Source organism: Callorhinus ursinus, unplaced genomic scaffold (genome assembly GCF_003265705.2).
Source record: "Callorhinus ursinus isolate GAN/ISIS: 27379988/994484 unplaced genomic scaffold, GSC_fseal_2.0 scaffold16, whole genome shotgun sequence".
In the NCBI taxonomy this organism is placed as follows: Eukaryota; Metazoa; Chordata; class Mammalia; order Carnivora; family Otariidae; genus Callorhinus; species Callorhinus ursinus.
In genome coordinates, this window is record NW_027397078.1 from 5,501,943 (window position 1) to 5,517,263 (window position 15,321).

The 15,321-nt window shown below is 40.7% G+C and overlaps 1 protein-coding gene across 1 annotated transcript in view; it reads left to right on the forward strand.

Annotated features, from left to right (window-relative positions):
• The first annotated feature begins 352 nt into the window (after positions 1 to 352).
• Positions 353 to 15,321, forward strand: part of EFHC2 (EF-hand domain containing 2) — a 190,849-nt gene continuing 175,880 nt past the window's right edge. The window contains exon 1 of the mRNA XM_025857715.2: positions 353 to 476. Within this exon, the coding sequence (XP_025713500.1) occupies positions 435 to 476 (42 nt within the window). The 5' untranslated portion in view covers positions 353 to 434. The remainder of the gene's footprint in view (positions 477 to 15,321) is intronic.

The window sequence follows — 15,321 nt, forward strand, 5'->3', positions numbered from 1 at the left end:
TACATTTCCGAGAGCACGCGGGATGTCACATCGTTTTCTGCACTTTTCTGTGTTTGAACTAAACATAATAAGCAAATGGCCAAAGTGCGTCAGAATCGGAGGAGCTAAGCTCTATAAAGGGGTTAAACCAGAAAGCGGCGGGGGCCGGGAGTGGTGTGGTTGCCAGTCTTTGTGTGCACAGCGCGTGTGGAGAGAAAAACCTCGAGAGACCTGCACTCGGCTGCGGGGGTGAGGGTGGGCGGGGGAGGAGGAGCGCGCCGGGAGTTTCCCGCCTGGCCCCGCCCCCTCCGGCCCGCCGCAGCTCCTCCTCCTTCCGTGACACCGCCTTCCGTTTCTAGGTAACGTGGGGGGGGCCGTTAAACAACGCGGCCGCAAGGCGGCCGCTCCCTGCTGGACCTTCTTCTCGGCCCCTTGGCCCTCGGACGCTGAGAGCCATGGCCCTGCCGCTTCTGCCTGGCAACAGTTTCAACCGCAACGTGAGTAGTGAGGGCGCCCGAGGTCAGAGGTTCCGGCCAGAATCTGGGGTCCGGGCGTGGCCACCTCCCCCGACCCTACTCAAGCATCCTGCTGCCGCTTCACCCCTGTGCGTTGGGCACAACTTGGACCAAACTTTGTAGGCCGGTGGAACCCTTACTCTCTCTCTCTCCCCTTTTCCCAGTGTCTAACTGCATCTGGATGCTTTAACGACATCAGATACAGAAGTAGAGTCTTCATAGGTGGCAGGACCCGCGAAGGTAGCCGGTGGTAGTGACGTGGTAACAGTCATCGTTGAGCATTTAAGATATGCCAGGTGCTGTGCTTTAGTCGCCCGGCACGGCGTTTGCTGCTTAGGTCCTATTTTTATTCCCATTTTGCAGTTGAGGAAACTGAGGCGCGAGGCGATGAGTCACTCCCTCACTGGCCAGAGCTACAGTTTCAGTGTGAAATTGGCTTTCTCCCAGGCAACCTGTCTCCACAGCCCAGGTGCCTAGTCATTGTCCTTAATAGCCCGTGTGAAAGAGAGAAATAGAGTTGCTGTTACGAAAGCCAAGAAACCTGGCCCTCTGGAGGCTGCTGGGGGCCGAGAGGGAAGGGTTCTACCAGCCTGTAAAGTTCAGTCCTAAGCTTTATAGAGAGAAGCATCCAAACCTGGAGTTTTTTCTTCGTTGAGGATTGGGAGGAGTTCATTTCAAAACAAGATGAAAGTACAAAACAACACAACATGACAACACAAAAAACCCTGAGCACCAAAGAATCTTGCCAGTAATAAATAGCCCCTTATTTAAACAACAGAAAAGTGATTCGTGCTTTTCTTTACACTGATCACTACTCTTTCCTTGGGTTTACCAGTTGCGTCTCCGGAAGAAGGTAGGTGATAACACTGGTGGGAGGGAATTCGAGGGAGCCCCTCAAGGTGTCTGTGTAAACCTCTGGTAAATTTAGAACGCAGCAGCGGATTGAATGAAACGTTTGACTTTCTGGATTCCCAAGTGTCTGTTTTCAAGTTGTTGGTCCTAAAGTCCCAGTTTCCTTTGTGGCTTCAGGCCACTAGATTCTGACCTCCACGGGTCGCTTGGCCGGACCGAGTTGCTTTTAAACCGTGGTTTGTACATTTTTTTGGCTGATTGGTAGAGGCCGGCCTTCCCGCCCAGCATTGCCCTTTGCTGAGATTCAGCCAGCCACACCAGGAAGAAAGACCCTGAGAGTCAGGACATGCAAAAAGATTCCAGAAGTAAACAAGCATGCAGTGTAGAAGTAAATTTAATAAAAATTGAAAGTAGAGCCCACAGCTTTGGGCCCCACAACACTTCAGATGACCGATGTCCCCCTACTGCAGAAGTATCACAGCTCCCACATGCAGTGATGAAGAATAGGAAGGAAAAGCAGGGCTTTGATGAGATTTTAAAATTTGCAAACCTGTACTGAGTGTACTTTGTTTTGTTTTATTGTGAAGTACAACACGTGCAGAGAAATGCATAATGGATGAACACCAAGTGAACATCAAGAAATGGAGTATTACCAGTGCTCCAAAAGCCTCTCCCTTGAGTGGGGTTGCCAGATTTAGCAAATAAAAATATATGTCCCCAATACTGAATGGGACCCACTTAGACTGAAAGCTTACTTGTTGTTTATCTCAAATTCAAATTTAACTGGACATCTTCTATATTACAGGGCAGCCCTGCCTATGGCTCTTTCTTGTCATTACCCTCTTTGCTACTTACTGTCCAGAGTTAACTATCCTGAATGTGGGGACTGTGGTTAGGTTTTGCTTGCTTTTGAACTTGGTATCAATGTAAATATCTGGTATTCTTTTGTGACTGGCTTGTATTTAGCTCAATGTTATGTTAGATTTGTTCATGGGGCTGTCCGTAGAGGTAGTTTGCCCATTTTCCTTGCTCTGTAGTATTCCATTGTGTGAGTATGACATCATTTATATACCCATAGATAGAGATTTGGCTTGTTTGGGGTTATTAAGAATAGTTTGCTGTGACTATTCTTGTCCGTGTCTGTCGCTACAGTTGCTGGATCTAATGGTTTTCATATGTTCAGCTTTAATAGACACTGTCAAAGTGCTTAAACCAATTTAAATCCCCAGCAGCATGTTATGTTCCTGTCGGTCTACATCCTTAACACTTGGTATGGTTGGTCTTTTAAACTGTAGTTATTTTGATCAGCAAGTACAGGGAAACTTTAGTTTCAATCTGCGCTTACCCGATTCCTAATGAACTTGAGCATGATTTACACATTTATTAGTCATTTGGATATTCTCTTTGTGTAATACTTGTTTGACTCTTGTCTACTTTTTCTGCTGGGTTGTCTGCCTTTTTTTTTACTTAGTGAAATGTAGGAGTTCTATATAGACCTTGGATGTGACCCTTTTGTCCGACATCTGTGTTGGCAAATGTCTTCTAGTCTGTGGCTGGCCTTTTCACTTTCTTAATGGTGTTTTTGATGAGTAATTGTTCCTTTCGATTAGTGATTTTTGTTTCTTCTTTAAGAAATTGCTCCTTATGCCAAGTATGACGATATTTTTGTGTGTTGTCTTCTGGAAATTTTGTTGTTTTTACCTTTCACATTTAGATTTCTAATCTAGTATAAATTTGTGTGTGTGTGTGTGTGTGTGTGTATGTATGAAAAGAAGTAGGGGTCCGGTTATATTTTTTCCTATATGGATATTCAGCTGACCCAGAACCATTTGTTAACACAGTTCAACAGAGTAAGTTTTAAAGATCTCACTGGCTCTATGCCATGATTCATGAATTGACAGTATCCAGTTTAGCAGACAGAAGAGAGCTCTGAAGAGCTCTCCCAGGAAGACATTTTATGGGCATAAGGGGGGCATTACACTAGGCAAAAATAGGTTACTATAAGTTTACTTTCCTTATGGGATATAACAAGGGCTTTTTAGGCAGATTACCTAACTCATGCTGATCAGGCGATTCATGATTGGCTGGTTTAAGATTCAATTTCTGGGACAGCTAAAACTGTAAGTTAAGTTTCAGTTTTTGACATGGGGTTGGCATGATCGACTCCATTTAGGGTCTGTTGTCTTGTCTTTAACACATTTTTGGAAGAGACCACCCTTTCTCTACTTCTCTGCAGGGCTGCTACCTTTGTCACAAGTATCCAAATATATGTGGGGCTGCTTCTAGATTTGGGAATATATTTTAAAAAATTATTTACTTTATGCTTCAGACCAAAAGGAGTGTGTGTGTGTGTGTGTGTGTGTGTATGAATTAGGGAATGACAGTATGCTTATTAGATATCTTGGGCTGTCATTTAACAAATTAGTATTTATATATTAAGTATTTATATATTGAGTATTTATATATATAAGTATATATATTTATATGTAAAAATATATACTCAATATATATATTGAGTATATATAAGTATATATATATATTGAGTATATATAGAGTATTTACATATATATAATATATAATATGTAAGTATATATATATAAATATATATATATATTTGTCATTTAACAAACTTGTATGTGCCTAATTCAGATGGCTGCATTTGCACTAACCTTGGTACTGACTGGTGCCAAAAAACTAATATTATTTTAAAAACTTGTACTTAGTTAAAAGATCATATGTTCTCTGGTGCATAGAGTGGTCAAAAAGTCAATAGAGCCAAATCTGGCTTTTTTTTTTTTTAATCACCCCCCCCCCCCGGAGATAGCATAATTACTGGCTGTTTGGGTTTAAAATTATAACACAAGCTAACTTTTATTGCTTTTCTTAGAAATTAAAAAGGAACTTGTTTCTCCCCCTAATTAGCTGCTGATAGTTATGAGCAATAGATTGATTTCTGCCCACAGCTAGGTGATGTGCAGCCTGTATTTCTATTTCTGAAATACAAGAAGTATGGTGCTTTCTAAAATATAAGCATTTGCACCACTGATGACATTAAAAGTGATGTGAATTAATTGAAAACCTTAGGGAAAGGTCACAGCTAAATTCCAGACACACGGTATCTTTTCCCAACAATTTACACCCTGCATTTATTTTGAGCTAAGAGAATCTCAGGCACATTGTCAAAAATAATAGGATATTAAAGTTAAAAGGGACATTTCCAGACAAAGCTAAAAATCTTTTCTATAGCATTTTGGACAGATGGCTGGCTAGCTGATCCTGAAGGTCCCTAAATGAATAATGAGGAGTACACATTCTGTTTTTTATGAAGCTACCTTGCCGCCATCTTAGAAGGGTTTGTTGTCAGTAGTCCGTCTCTAATTTATAGTGAAGCAACTTTCCTTAGAAGAAAATAAACTATTTGAATTCATAGCAGTAGAATAAAACAAATTCAGAATCTCTCTGCCTCTTTTACAAAAGGGTGTGGGCAATACCTTGAAATTTATTTTTATCTAGACTAATATAAGCCTACTTACTAATATATAAGGAAAAGCGTTCTTTGGGAAATTTACCAGCAATTTAAATGATAAACAGCTGAAGGACACACTCTGAGTAATATAGTATACATATTGACTTCCTCATGGGATGGTAGATAAATCAATTTAAATTTAGCGCAATGCCAAAGATAATCATAAAACAATGACTCCATGCACAGGGTGGTTTTTCCTGATCTAAAATTCTGCTTATAGATTTCTGGTTATATTCTTAGTGGTTAATTCCATTGCCTTAAAATAACTTGCATCAGGTACAAACCCCTCAACCTGACACTCGAGTCCATTAGAGTTTGCCCGTCACCTTATGAGATCAATTTAATGAATCATGTTTAGCATTTAAAAAAAAAAAGAAAGAAGAAAATGGACTAGAAAAGAATAAAAAAATCAGAGTAATGTCTGATGGCATGTGAACAGTAAGTATCCTTTCGCGAACTTTTGCTTTCTGTCACGTGTGCAAGTGAACTGGGTTGCACTCAAACCTGTTTGTTATTGTGGTGGCAGAGTGTGAAACACGCTCTCAGAGCTGTCTCTACCAGTTCGTGCCTCTGTTTTTAATTCAGAACTTCAGTTCCCTTCCAGGCCAGATCTAGTCTTTTACCCTTCTAGAAGCTTCAACAGATCCTAGTCAGATTTTTTTCTTCATTGCTGTAAAATTCACATAACATAAAATTAACCACTAGCCGTTTCAAAATTTTTTTTTTTTAATTTGGGATAGAGAGAGAGCACTCGCATAAGCGGGGAGGAGGGACAGAGAGAGAGGGAGAAGCAGACTCCCCACTGAGCAGGGAGACTGATGTGGGGACTTGATCCCAGGACCCTGAGATCAGGGCCCGAGCTGAAGGCAGACGCTTAACCGACTGAGCCACCCAGACGCCTCAACCACTAGCCATTTCAAAGGGTACCATTCAGTGGCATTTGGTACCTTCAAGTGTTTTGCAACGATCACCTCTAACTAGTTCAGAGACATTGTCTTCATCCCAAATCTCAATCTTTTTATCCCAGAGGGACTTTGAAATGCTTTTCAGCTCTCGGGCACCACCTGTGTACAAATGATTTCTACAGCCCATGGTACATTAGCATGATCCATGAGTTGTAGATGTAATGATCCAGTAATAATTGTCTCTTCTGAGTAAAGAGTAATAGGTTTCTGTGGATTTGTTAATTTTGGTCAACTTACTCACATGCTCTGTGTGGTTTCCCTTTCCTGCAAAGGATGTCAACTCTAATGCAGGGTGGGAGAGGGGCGGGTACATAGTAGAGGAAACTTCAGGGTTTTTTTTCATCCTTACCGTAAAATTTCCTACTTGATTTTTCCGCCTTTCCCCTTATCCAAGTAGACCTAAAAATCCTCTCATAGTTTCTACTATCGAGGGCCCTAGTAAGATAGGACATGTGGTATGTGGTATCAGCAAAAGTAGTTTTTCCCCCTATTTAAAACTAAAAATGACTTTTAGCCAGCTTTTCTTGAAAAACAAATAGGCAATCAAGCTTAGCTTACCTTTCCTTTTTATACATTTAGAAAATTCATAAAGCAACATAGTACATTTCTGTTCAGTAAGTGTTTTAATCCAAGATGGGATTTACTTTTTAAAAAAGTAGGCTCAGTTGGTTTAATTTAAATAAAGGTTGTAAATTCATTTTAATTAATGCTGTTTGCAACATGAAAATACATCGACGATGTTAAATAAGTTACTAAAACCATATGGCAAAGCAATATGAATAAAAATATAGCCTAAGACTTAATTTTACATGAGACTTAGAAGTTAAGCTTTATGGGGTGTCTGGGTGGCTCTGTAGGTTGAGCGTCCGACTCTTGGTTTTGGCTCAGGCCATGATCTCATGGGTTGTGAGATTAAGCCCTGCATGGGGCTCTGTGCTCAGCCGGGAGTCTGCTTGGGGATTCTCCCCCTCTGCCCCTTCCCCTGCGCTCTTACTCTCTCTGTCTCTCTCAAATAAATAAATCTTTTTAAAAAAGTATTATTTTCTTAAAACTAAAAATAAAGAATAAAAATTACCTCTTGAATGTGAAATCTGTGCTGGTATTTTGCCACATAAATACTGAATTCTGGGTCAAATTTGAGATAAGCACACATAGATTTCATTTTCAACTGAAATGCGATTTCTGGCCTTCCTCTTGATACCTATTAACAAGGAAAGCTTTGCTTATAGGAATCAGAAGTTGAAAAACCACAGCAAAATTGTTACTGCTTCCCTATGAATGACAGGATACTTGACTTTCATATATATATATTTGGAACTGGTATAGGTATATGTTTAACTTTACAAGAAATTGCTAAGCTGTCTTCCAAGGTGGCTGTATCATTGCATTCCCACCAGCAATGAATGAGTGTTCCTGTTACTCAGAGTACTCATGAACAACTGGCATTGTCAGTGTTTGGATTTTAGCCATTCTAATAAACGTATAGTGGTATGTCATCCTGATTGAAACTTTTTTCCCCTGGCAGTTAATGATGTTGAACGTCTTTTCGTCTGCTTATTTGCCACCCATCTGTCTTCTTTGGTGAAATGTCTGTTCGTGTGTTTTGCCTGTCTTTAATTGGGTTGTTTGTTTCCTTCCTATTGAATTTTGAGAGTTCTTTATATATTCTGGCTACAAGTCCGTTGTTGGATACGTGCTTTGCAAATATTTTCTCCCAGTCTGTGGCTTGAATTTTCATTCTCTTAAGGCTAGAAAATATGTGTACATTTTTAAAGATAAAATACAACATGAATCCAAACTGATATTTCCAATGCAAATGAAGGATTATAGGGTTTTTATTTAACTCCTTTGATTCTGTATTTATTTTTTACTTATATTGACAGTCTTGATTCATAAGGATGTTAACATAATTATTTTCTTGCTTTATCCTATCATAAATAAAAATATACATCCATATAATATTTTTCTGATCAATAACATTGTTAACAATTTGCGTTTTCAAATGGTTTAATATTTCTTTTTTTTTTTTATTTGACAGAGAGAGACACAGCAAGAGAGGGAACACAAGCGGGGGGAGTGGGAGAGGGAGAAGCAGGCTTTCTGCTGAGCAGGGGGCCCGATGCGGGGCTCAATCCCACGACCCAGGGATCATCACCTGAGCCGGAGGCAGACACTTAACGACTGAGCCACCCAGGCGCCCTAGTTTAATGTTTCTTTGTAGTTCTTTTGTTTTATATATCCCATTAGGAATGTATGGTCCAATTATTGGGTTTTAATTTCATTTAAATCGTTCCTGACAGTATGGTTAGGTCACCAGCTCAGTACCCAGCTAGGTTCATTCATTTCATTTTGTTTTTTTCTCTTTTATTTTTATGTTTTTTTTTAATTTAAATTTCTTTTAAGATTTTATTTTATTTATTTGAGAGAGAGAGAGTGAGCACGAGCAGGGGGAGGAGCAGAGGGAGAGGGAGAAGCAGACTCCCCGCTGAGCAGGGAGCCCGATGCAGGACGGGATCCCAGGACCCTGAGGTTCCGACCTGAGCCAAAGGCAGACACTTAACCAGGAGTCACTAATTTAAATTTTAGGTGGTTAACGTACAGTGCGATATTGGTTTCTAAGATAAAATTCAGTGATTCATCACTTACAAAATCGTGCTTTTTAACTTTAAAAACTTTGTTTTACTATAGCGTAAAAATAGAACACTTACGTGGTTTCAGAGTCAAATTTACAAAGTGAGGTGCATTCCGACAGGTATGTATAGCTTTCATCCTTGTCCCGTCAATCTTGTTATCTCTTCCCCCTTCCCTCTATAAGTAGCTTAACCCCAAACTTTCTCTTAATCTTTTCTTTTTCTGTTTTTGGTTTTAAAACAGCAAATTTTAAAATACATTCACATGGTCTCTTATTAAACAAATGGTAGCGTACTCTATACATTCTCTTACATCTTCCATTTTCCCTTCTAACAGTGTATCTTGGAGATCTCTTCATCGTAGTGGGCAGTTTTCCTCATGCTATTGGAATGTATAATCCATTCACAGCTACACAGTACTCCTGGGTGGCTCAGATGGTTAAGCGTCTGCCTTCGGCTCAGGTCATGATCCCAGGGTCCTGGGATCGAGTCCCGCATCGGGCTCCCTGCTCAGTGGGGAAACCTGCTTCTCCCTCTGCTTCTCTCTCTCTCTCTCTTTCTCTCTCTGTCTCTCATGAATAAATAAATAAAATCTTTAAAAAAAAATACATAATACTCCATTGTGTGGACATAACCATAGTTTATTCAGCCCATCCCGTTTTGACACATAGTTGCATTATTTCCAGTCTTTTGCTATTACAAATATTGCTGCAGTAAATAGCCCAAGTTGGGTCTCAAAAGAAACTATGGAAAAAGTAAAAAGTCCACCTATAGTATGGGAGACAGTAACAGCAAAGCATATATCTGATGAGGGACCTATATCCAGTGTATGTAAAATTGAGCAAAGGATCTGAAGAGATATTGCTCCAAAAACCTTTACAAAGAGCCATGAACACATGAAAAGATGCTCAACATTATTAGTTGTTAGGAAAATTCAAATCAAAACCCCAATGAGCTATTACTCTATACCCGCTAGGATGGCTATAACTAAAAAGACAGTACCCAGTGTTGGCAAGGATGTGGAGAAATGGGAACCCTCATGCATTGCTGGTAGGAATATAAAACAGTACTGCTGCTTATGGAAGAGTTTGCAGTTTCACAAAAGTTTAAATACGGAGTTACTCTGTGTCGCAGCACCCCTGGGCATACAAGAGAAGAGAAACGTGTGTCCACAAAAAATGCAAACGTGAATGTTTAGAACAACATTATTCATATTAGCCAAAAATTAGAAATAACCCAAATGTCCATCAACTGACAAATGGATAAATAAAATATGGTATCAGCCATAGAGTGGAATATTATTTGGCCATAAAAATACTAATACATGCCACAACATGGATGAACTTCAAAAACATACTATAAACAATACGTAAAAGACTGCATATTGTATGAGCCCGTTTGTGTGAAATGCGCAGAATAGGCAAATCTATAGAGACAGAAATTAGATGAATGGTTGCCTAGGCCCGTGTGGGGGAGGGGATGGAATGAGGAGTGACTGCTAATGGGTATGAGGTTTCTCTTTGGGATGATGAACGTGTTCTAAAGTTAGATTGTGGGGATGATTGCACAACTTTGTAATTATAGTAAACTCCATTGAATTGTATATTTTAAATGGGTGAACTTTAGAATGTATGAATTATACCTCAATAAAACTATTGGAAAATAAATAGCCGAAGAAAGGAGTTGGTGGTGGAGAAATCCCTGGGCAGGCAAACAGTAGGTGTCTGTTGTGCCAGATCATGGGATGGTTTTGATTTAAAGGATTTTGTTACTTGTTTCCAGGATCCACTGAAATACCTTTGAAATCCCATTATTTCAGACTGGGCCACTTCTTGAAGCTGTCATTCATACTTTGGAAATGACATAATATTCCATTGCTATTCCTAAATGTTAATTTGGGGTTCAGGAATTAGAGTCACTTTGCCTATTCGGGGATCAAACATCTAACCTTGGTTGCTTTTGTATTCTGTCCTGAACTTCATAGCTCTGTTACTTAGGATAGATACTTCTGGCTATAAGTAACGGAATACCTGACTGACAGTGGCTTAAGCCAAATTGATCTTCTTATCAGAAGGATGATAGTGGTGTGGCAGTTTCAGGTTTAGGCAGTGGCTGATGAATGTCGTAAAGGACTCAGACTCTTTTTTTTTTTTTTTTTAAGGTTTTATTTATTTATTTGACAGAGAGAGACAGCGAGAGCAGGAACACAAGCAGGGGGAGTGGGAGAGGGAGAAGCAGGCCTCCTGCTGGGCAGGGAGCCCGGTGCGGGACTCGATTCCAGGATCCTGGGATCATGACCTGAGCCGAAGGCAGACGCTTAATGACTGAGCCACCCCGGCGCCCAGGACTCAGACTCTTTTTATCTCTCCATTCTGCCATCATGAGAATGTTGGCTTTTCATTCTTAGGTCTGTGGCCTCATGGACGCAAGGTGGTTGCCTTAGTTCCAGACGTCACAACATCTCATAACCCTGTTCCAGACAAGTAGGAAGGAGAGGGAGGGGAAAAAAGCTCTTTTTTTTTCAGAAAATGAAGTGTTTTCCAGCCCCCCAGTAGATTTCCCCCTTACATCTTATTGGCTAAAATAGAGTCATATGGCTCTCCTTTGCTAAAGGGGTATTGGGAACTTGATTTTTCACCATCTATTTTTGGAGCTGGGAAAGAGAAGAGGCAGTAAATAATGGCTTTTGGGAGCTAAAACTTTGTCTGCCACACCAACCACGGACTCGATACCCGGGAGTCTAGATTCCCCCTCAGCCTTAGCATTTCTTTTCTTTTTTTCTTTTCTTTTTGAGAAAGGGAGAGAGAATGAGCAGGGTAGGGGTAGAGGAAGAGGGAGAGAATCCCAAGCAGCTCCATCAGCATGGAGCCCAACGTGGGTCTCAATCCTGAGATCTCCCTCGGAGATCATGACCTGAGCCGAAATCAAGAGTCCGACGCTTAACCTACTGAGTCACCCAGGGGCCCCAGCACCCCTTCCTTTAAAACATTTTTGTTTGTGTTTTTTAATATATAGGTAATACATGAGTATACCATCATTGTAAAAAATTCAAACGATACTCTTATTTCTTAGCAGTTTTCTTTTCCATAATGGAAAACAAGCCTCATACCCCAGTTAAACCAGCATACTCACTGTCCTCTGAATATATTTTGGACTCAGTTGTTAAACTACTCAATTATTGGTTTACTTGCCTTCTTCCTGACAGCATTCTTGTGCTTCTTCCTGTTCCCATCTAGATCTTAGCCTTCCCTCGAAGGGTGCCTCTACTCCCCCCCCCTTCTCATTAAAGCCTTCCTTGATCATTTCAGCAGGAGCCCTCTCTCTGTCTTCATAACCCTGAACACACCTGTATTGTCCAGACCACCCATTTACTGGCTTATTGCCTGTGTTGTGTTTTGCGTTCTTTATGTGTGATTGTGACATTCCTCTGCTGACTGGGAAACTGTGATTGATGGCTCTTTGGGTTGCCTTTCCTTCCCCGGGGCAGGCCCTTAATAGGTGCCTGTTGATTGTCTTTGTCTGCCTGTAGCAGCCATGCCTAAAAACTAGGGGCGATAAACACAGTTTGGGAGAATCCTCTCTGGAATTAGCTTCTCGCCTGTGTCTTGCACTGCTGCCGTGGAGCTGAGGATTTCTTATTTTAGCAACAGTGACTATAAGACAGGAAGAAAGTCATGTGCTGCTGTGGCTTCAATAGGTTATAAAGCCTCTCAGGATGCGTGGCTTATGCCAAGCAGCCAGGATAGCATGAAGATGTCACATACAAGCTGTGATTCAAAGCCTCTTCTGTGGCCCCTTGTGCCAGGCAGAGGGACGTTTTTCTTCTCCTTGTTGGCATCCAGTTTGGCTTTTTCTGGAAGCAGCACTTTCTTCTCTGAACATTCATAAGGCAGGACTCCCTTAAGAGACCAGTCTCCCGACAGCAGTGTTCTAGATAGGCACTAGGGTACATGCAAAGGGATTTCTTGGGCCATTTCCCGAGGAGTTTATCCTGTTACTATAGTTGTAGAAAGGGTAGAGCCAACTCTGAGGGGGAAGGGGGACCCCAAGGCAAAAGGAAAGGGGAAATAGGCATTTTCACTCCCCCCCTTAGCCAGGCCTCCAGGATGCCTGAATTTGACCTGGCCACTCCACTGTGACTAAGTGCTCAGCTTGGCCAACTGAAGGCCAAAGAAACTTTGTGCTTTCCTGACTATGTGTTTGGCATCCCCAAGGAGGGGATGGTCACAACGGCTAGAGTTTTGGGGGAGATCAGGTCCATTCACTTGGCTTACAGTTAATTTAGACTACCTTTTCTTCAGCACACAAGTTTGGCAACTGAAGCTGAGATGTTTATTTTATCATTTATAGGGCTCTTTCCACCTCATTTTTGTGAGTCATTTATTGCACATCTGTGTTTCCATTCATACTTCATACTTTATAAAAGGCACCGGTGTGGACTGTCTCCTGGTTACCAAGGAAAGTAGACCCACTCTTGCCTTGTACTGGTAATTGAAATTTTTATGGAGGAAAATTAGAGATTCACGTGTAGCTGAAAGGAATATTACAGGGCGATCCTGTGTACCATTTACTCAGTTTCCCATCGGTACCGTTTTGCAAAACTAGTATACTACCAGAACCAGGATGTAAACATTAATATAATCCACTGATCCCATTAAGATGTCCCCAGCTTTACTTGTACTCATTTGCAGGTGTGCATTTAGTCTGTACGGTTCATCACATGTGTGGGTTGCGGTGATCACCCTGACGGTGAAGATACCGACCAGTTCCAGCATCACAAGGGTCCATCTGTTGTTCTTTTGTAACCCCGCCCACCTCCCCATCAACTGCCCCCCGCCAATATCTCTTGATTCTTGGCAACCACTAGTCTGTGCTCCAGTTCTAAAAATTTTTTTTAAAGATTTTAGTTATTTATTTATTTGAGAGAGAGCACAGGCGAGTGGTGGAGCAGAGGGAGAAGGACAAGCAGACTCCCCGCTGAGCGTGGAGCCCATTGAGAGGCTCGATCCCATGATCCTGAGATCGTGACCTGAGCCAAAATCTACAGTTGGGCGCTTAACTGACTGAGCCACCCAGGTGCCCCCCAAAATTTCATTACTTTGAAAATGTTACACAGAATGGAATTACACGGTATGTACCTCTTGGGATTATTATTATTTTTCACTTGGCTTAATTTTTTCATGACTTATCTAGCTAGTTGCACATATCAGTTGTTCCTTCATTTTTATTGCTGCGTAGTAGTCCATGTATGTAGCACAGTTTCTTTCACTGTTTACTTGCTGGAGGACATCTGTGCTATTGCTAGTTTTGGGCTGTGAGGGATACAGTTGCTATGGGCATTCATGTACAAGTTTTTGTGTGGACATGTGTTTTCATTTTCCGAGGTAAATATCCAAGAGTGCAATTGGTGGATCATAATGGTAATTGCATGTTTATTGTTTTTTAAAAGATTTTATTTATTTATTTGAGAGAGAACCCATCAGTTGGGGGGAGGGGCAGAGAGAGAATCTCAAGCAGACTCCATGCTGAGTGCAGGGTCCCAACGAGGGGCTCGATCCCATGACCCATGAGATCACGACCTGAGCGGAAACCAAGAGTTGGATGCTCAACTGACTGAGGCACCAAGGTACCCCTGCATGTTTAGTTTTACCAAAAAAACAAAACAGAACATAAAACTACCAAACTATTTTTGAGAGCGAATGTACCATTTTACACTCCCCAGAACAGTGTACGAGTGATCTAGTTTGTCCACATCCTAGTCAGCATTTAGTATTGTCACTATTTTTTTAGCCGATAGGTGTATAGCGATATCTCATTGTGGGTTTAATTGGCATTTCTCTGATGGCTTATGCATGAGTCGAATATCTTTTCATGTGCTTATTTGCCATCTGTATATCCACCTTGGTGAAATGTCTGTTTATGTCTTTTGCCTGTTTCTAATTGGAATGTGTTTTTACTGTTGAGCTTTGAGAATTCTTTATATATTCTAGATACTAGCCCTTCGGCTAAGATGTGGTTTGCACATATTTTCTCCCAGTCTGTAGCTCGTCTTTTCATCCTGTTAACTTTTGCATAGCAAAAAAGTTTCTAATTTTGTTGAGGTCTAATTTATCAATTTTTCCTTTTATGGCTCATGCTTTTGAGTTAAATCTAAGAACTCTCTGCCCAGCCCTAGATACTGGAGATTTTTTCCTCTGTTTTTTCCTAAAATTTTTATAGTTTTACATTTTATGTTCAAGTCTGTGATCCATTCTGAGTTGATTTTTATACAAGATGTGATAATTAGTTCAGGATCCATTTGATTTTGTCTCTGGATATCCAATTACTCCAGCACCATTTGTTGAAAAGGCTAGTCTTCCTCTACTGAATTGCTTTTGCACCTTTGTAAAAACTCATTTGAGCATTTTTGGGTGGTCTTTTTTGTTGTCTGTCTTGTTCTGTTGGTCTTTGTGTCTGTCCTTCTGCCAATGCCACACTGTTTTTGTTACTATAGTAATATTGTAAACCTTTTATCAGGTATAGTGATTCTTTTCACCTTACTTATCCTTCTCAAGATTCTTCTTTGTCTAGGGCCTGTACCTTCCATATGAATTTTAGAATCAGCTTGTCTATGTCTGCAAGTAACTTTGCTGGGATATTGGTAGGAATCGCATTAGACCTCTAGATCATTTTGGAGGAGAATTGGCATCTTTACTATGTAGAGTCTTCCAGTCCTTGAGCATGATATGTGTCTCCATTTCTTTAGGTCGTTTTTTATTTTTTTCATTAGCATTTTGTAATTTTCAGCTCACAGATCCTGTATGTGTTTCATATTTTAATTTTCTTTGGAGTGATTATAAATGCCATCGTGTTTT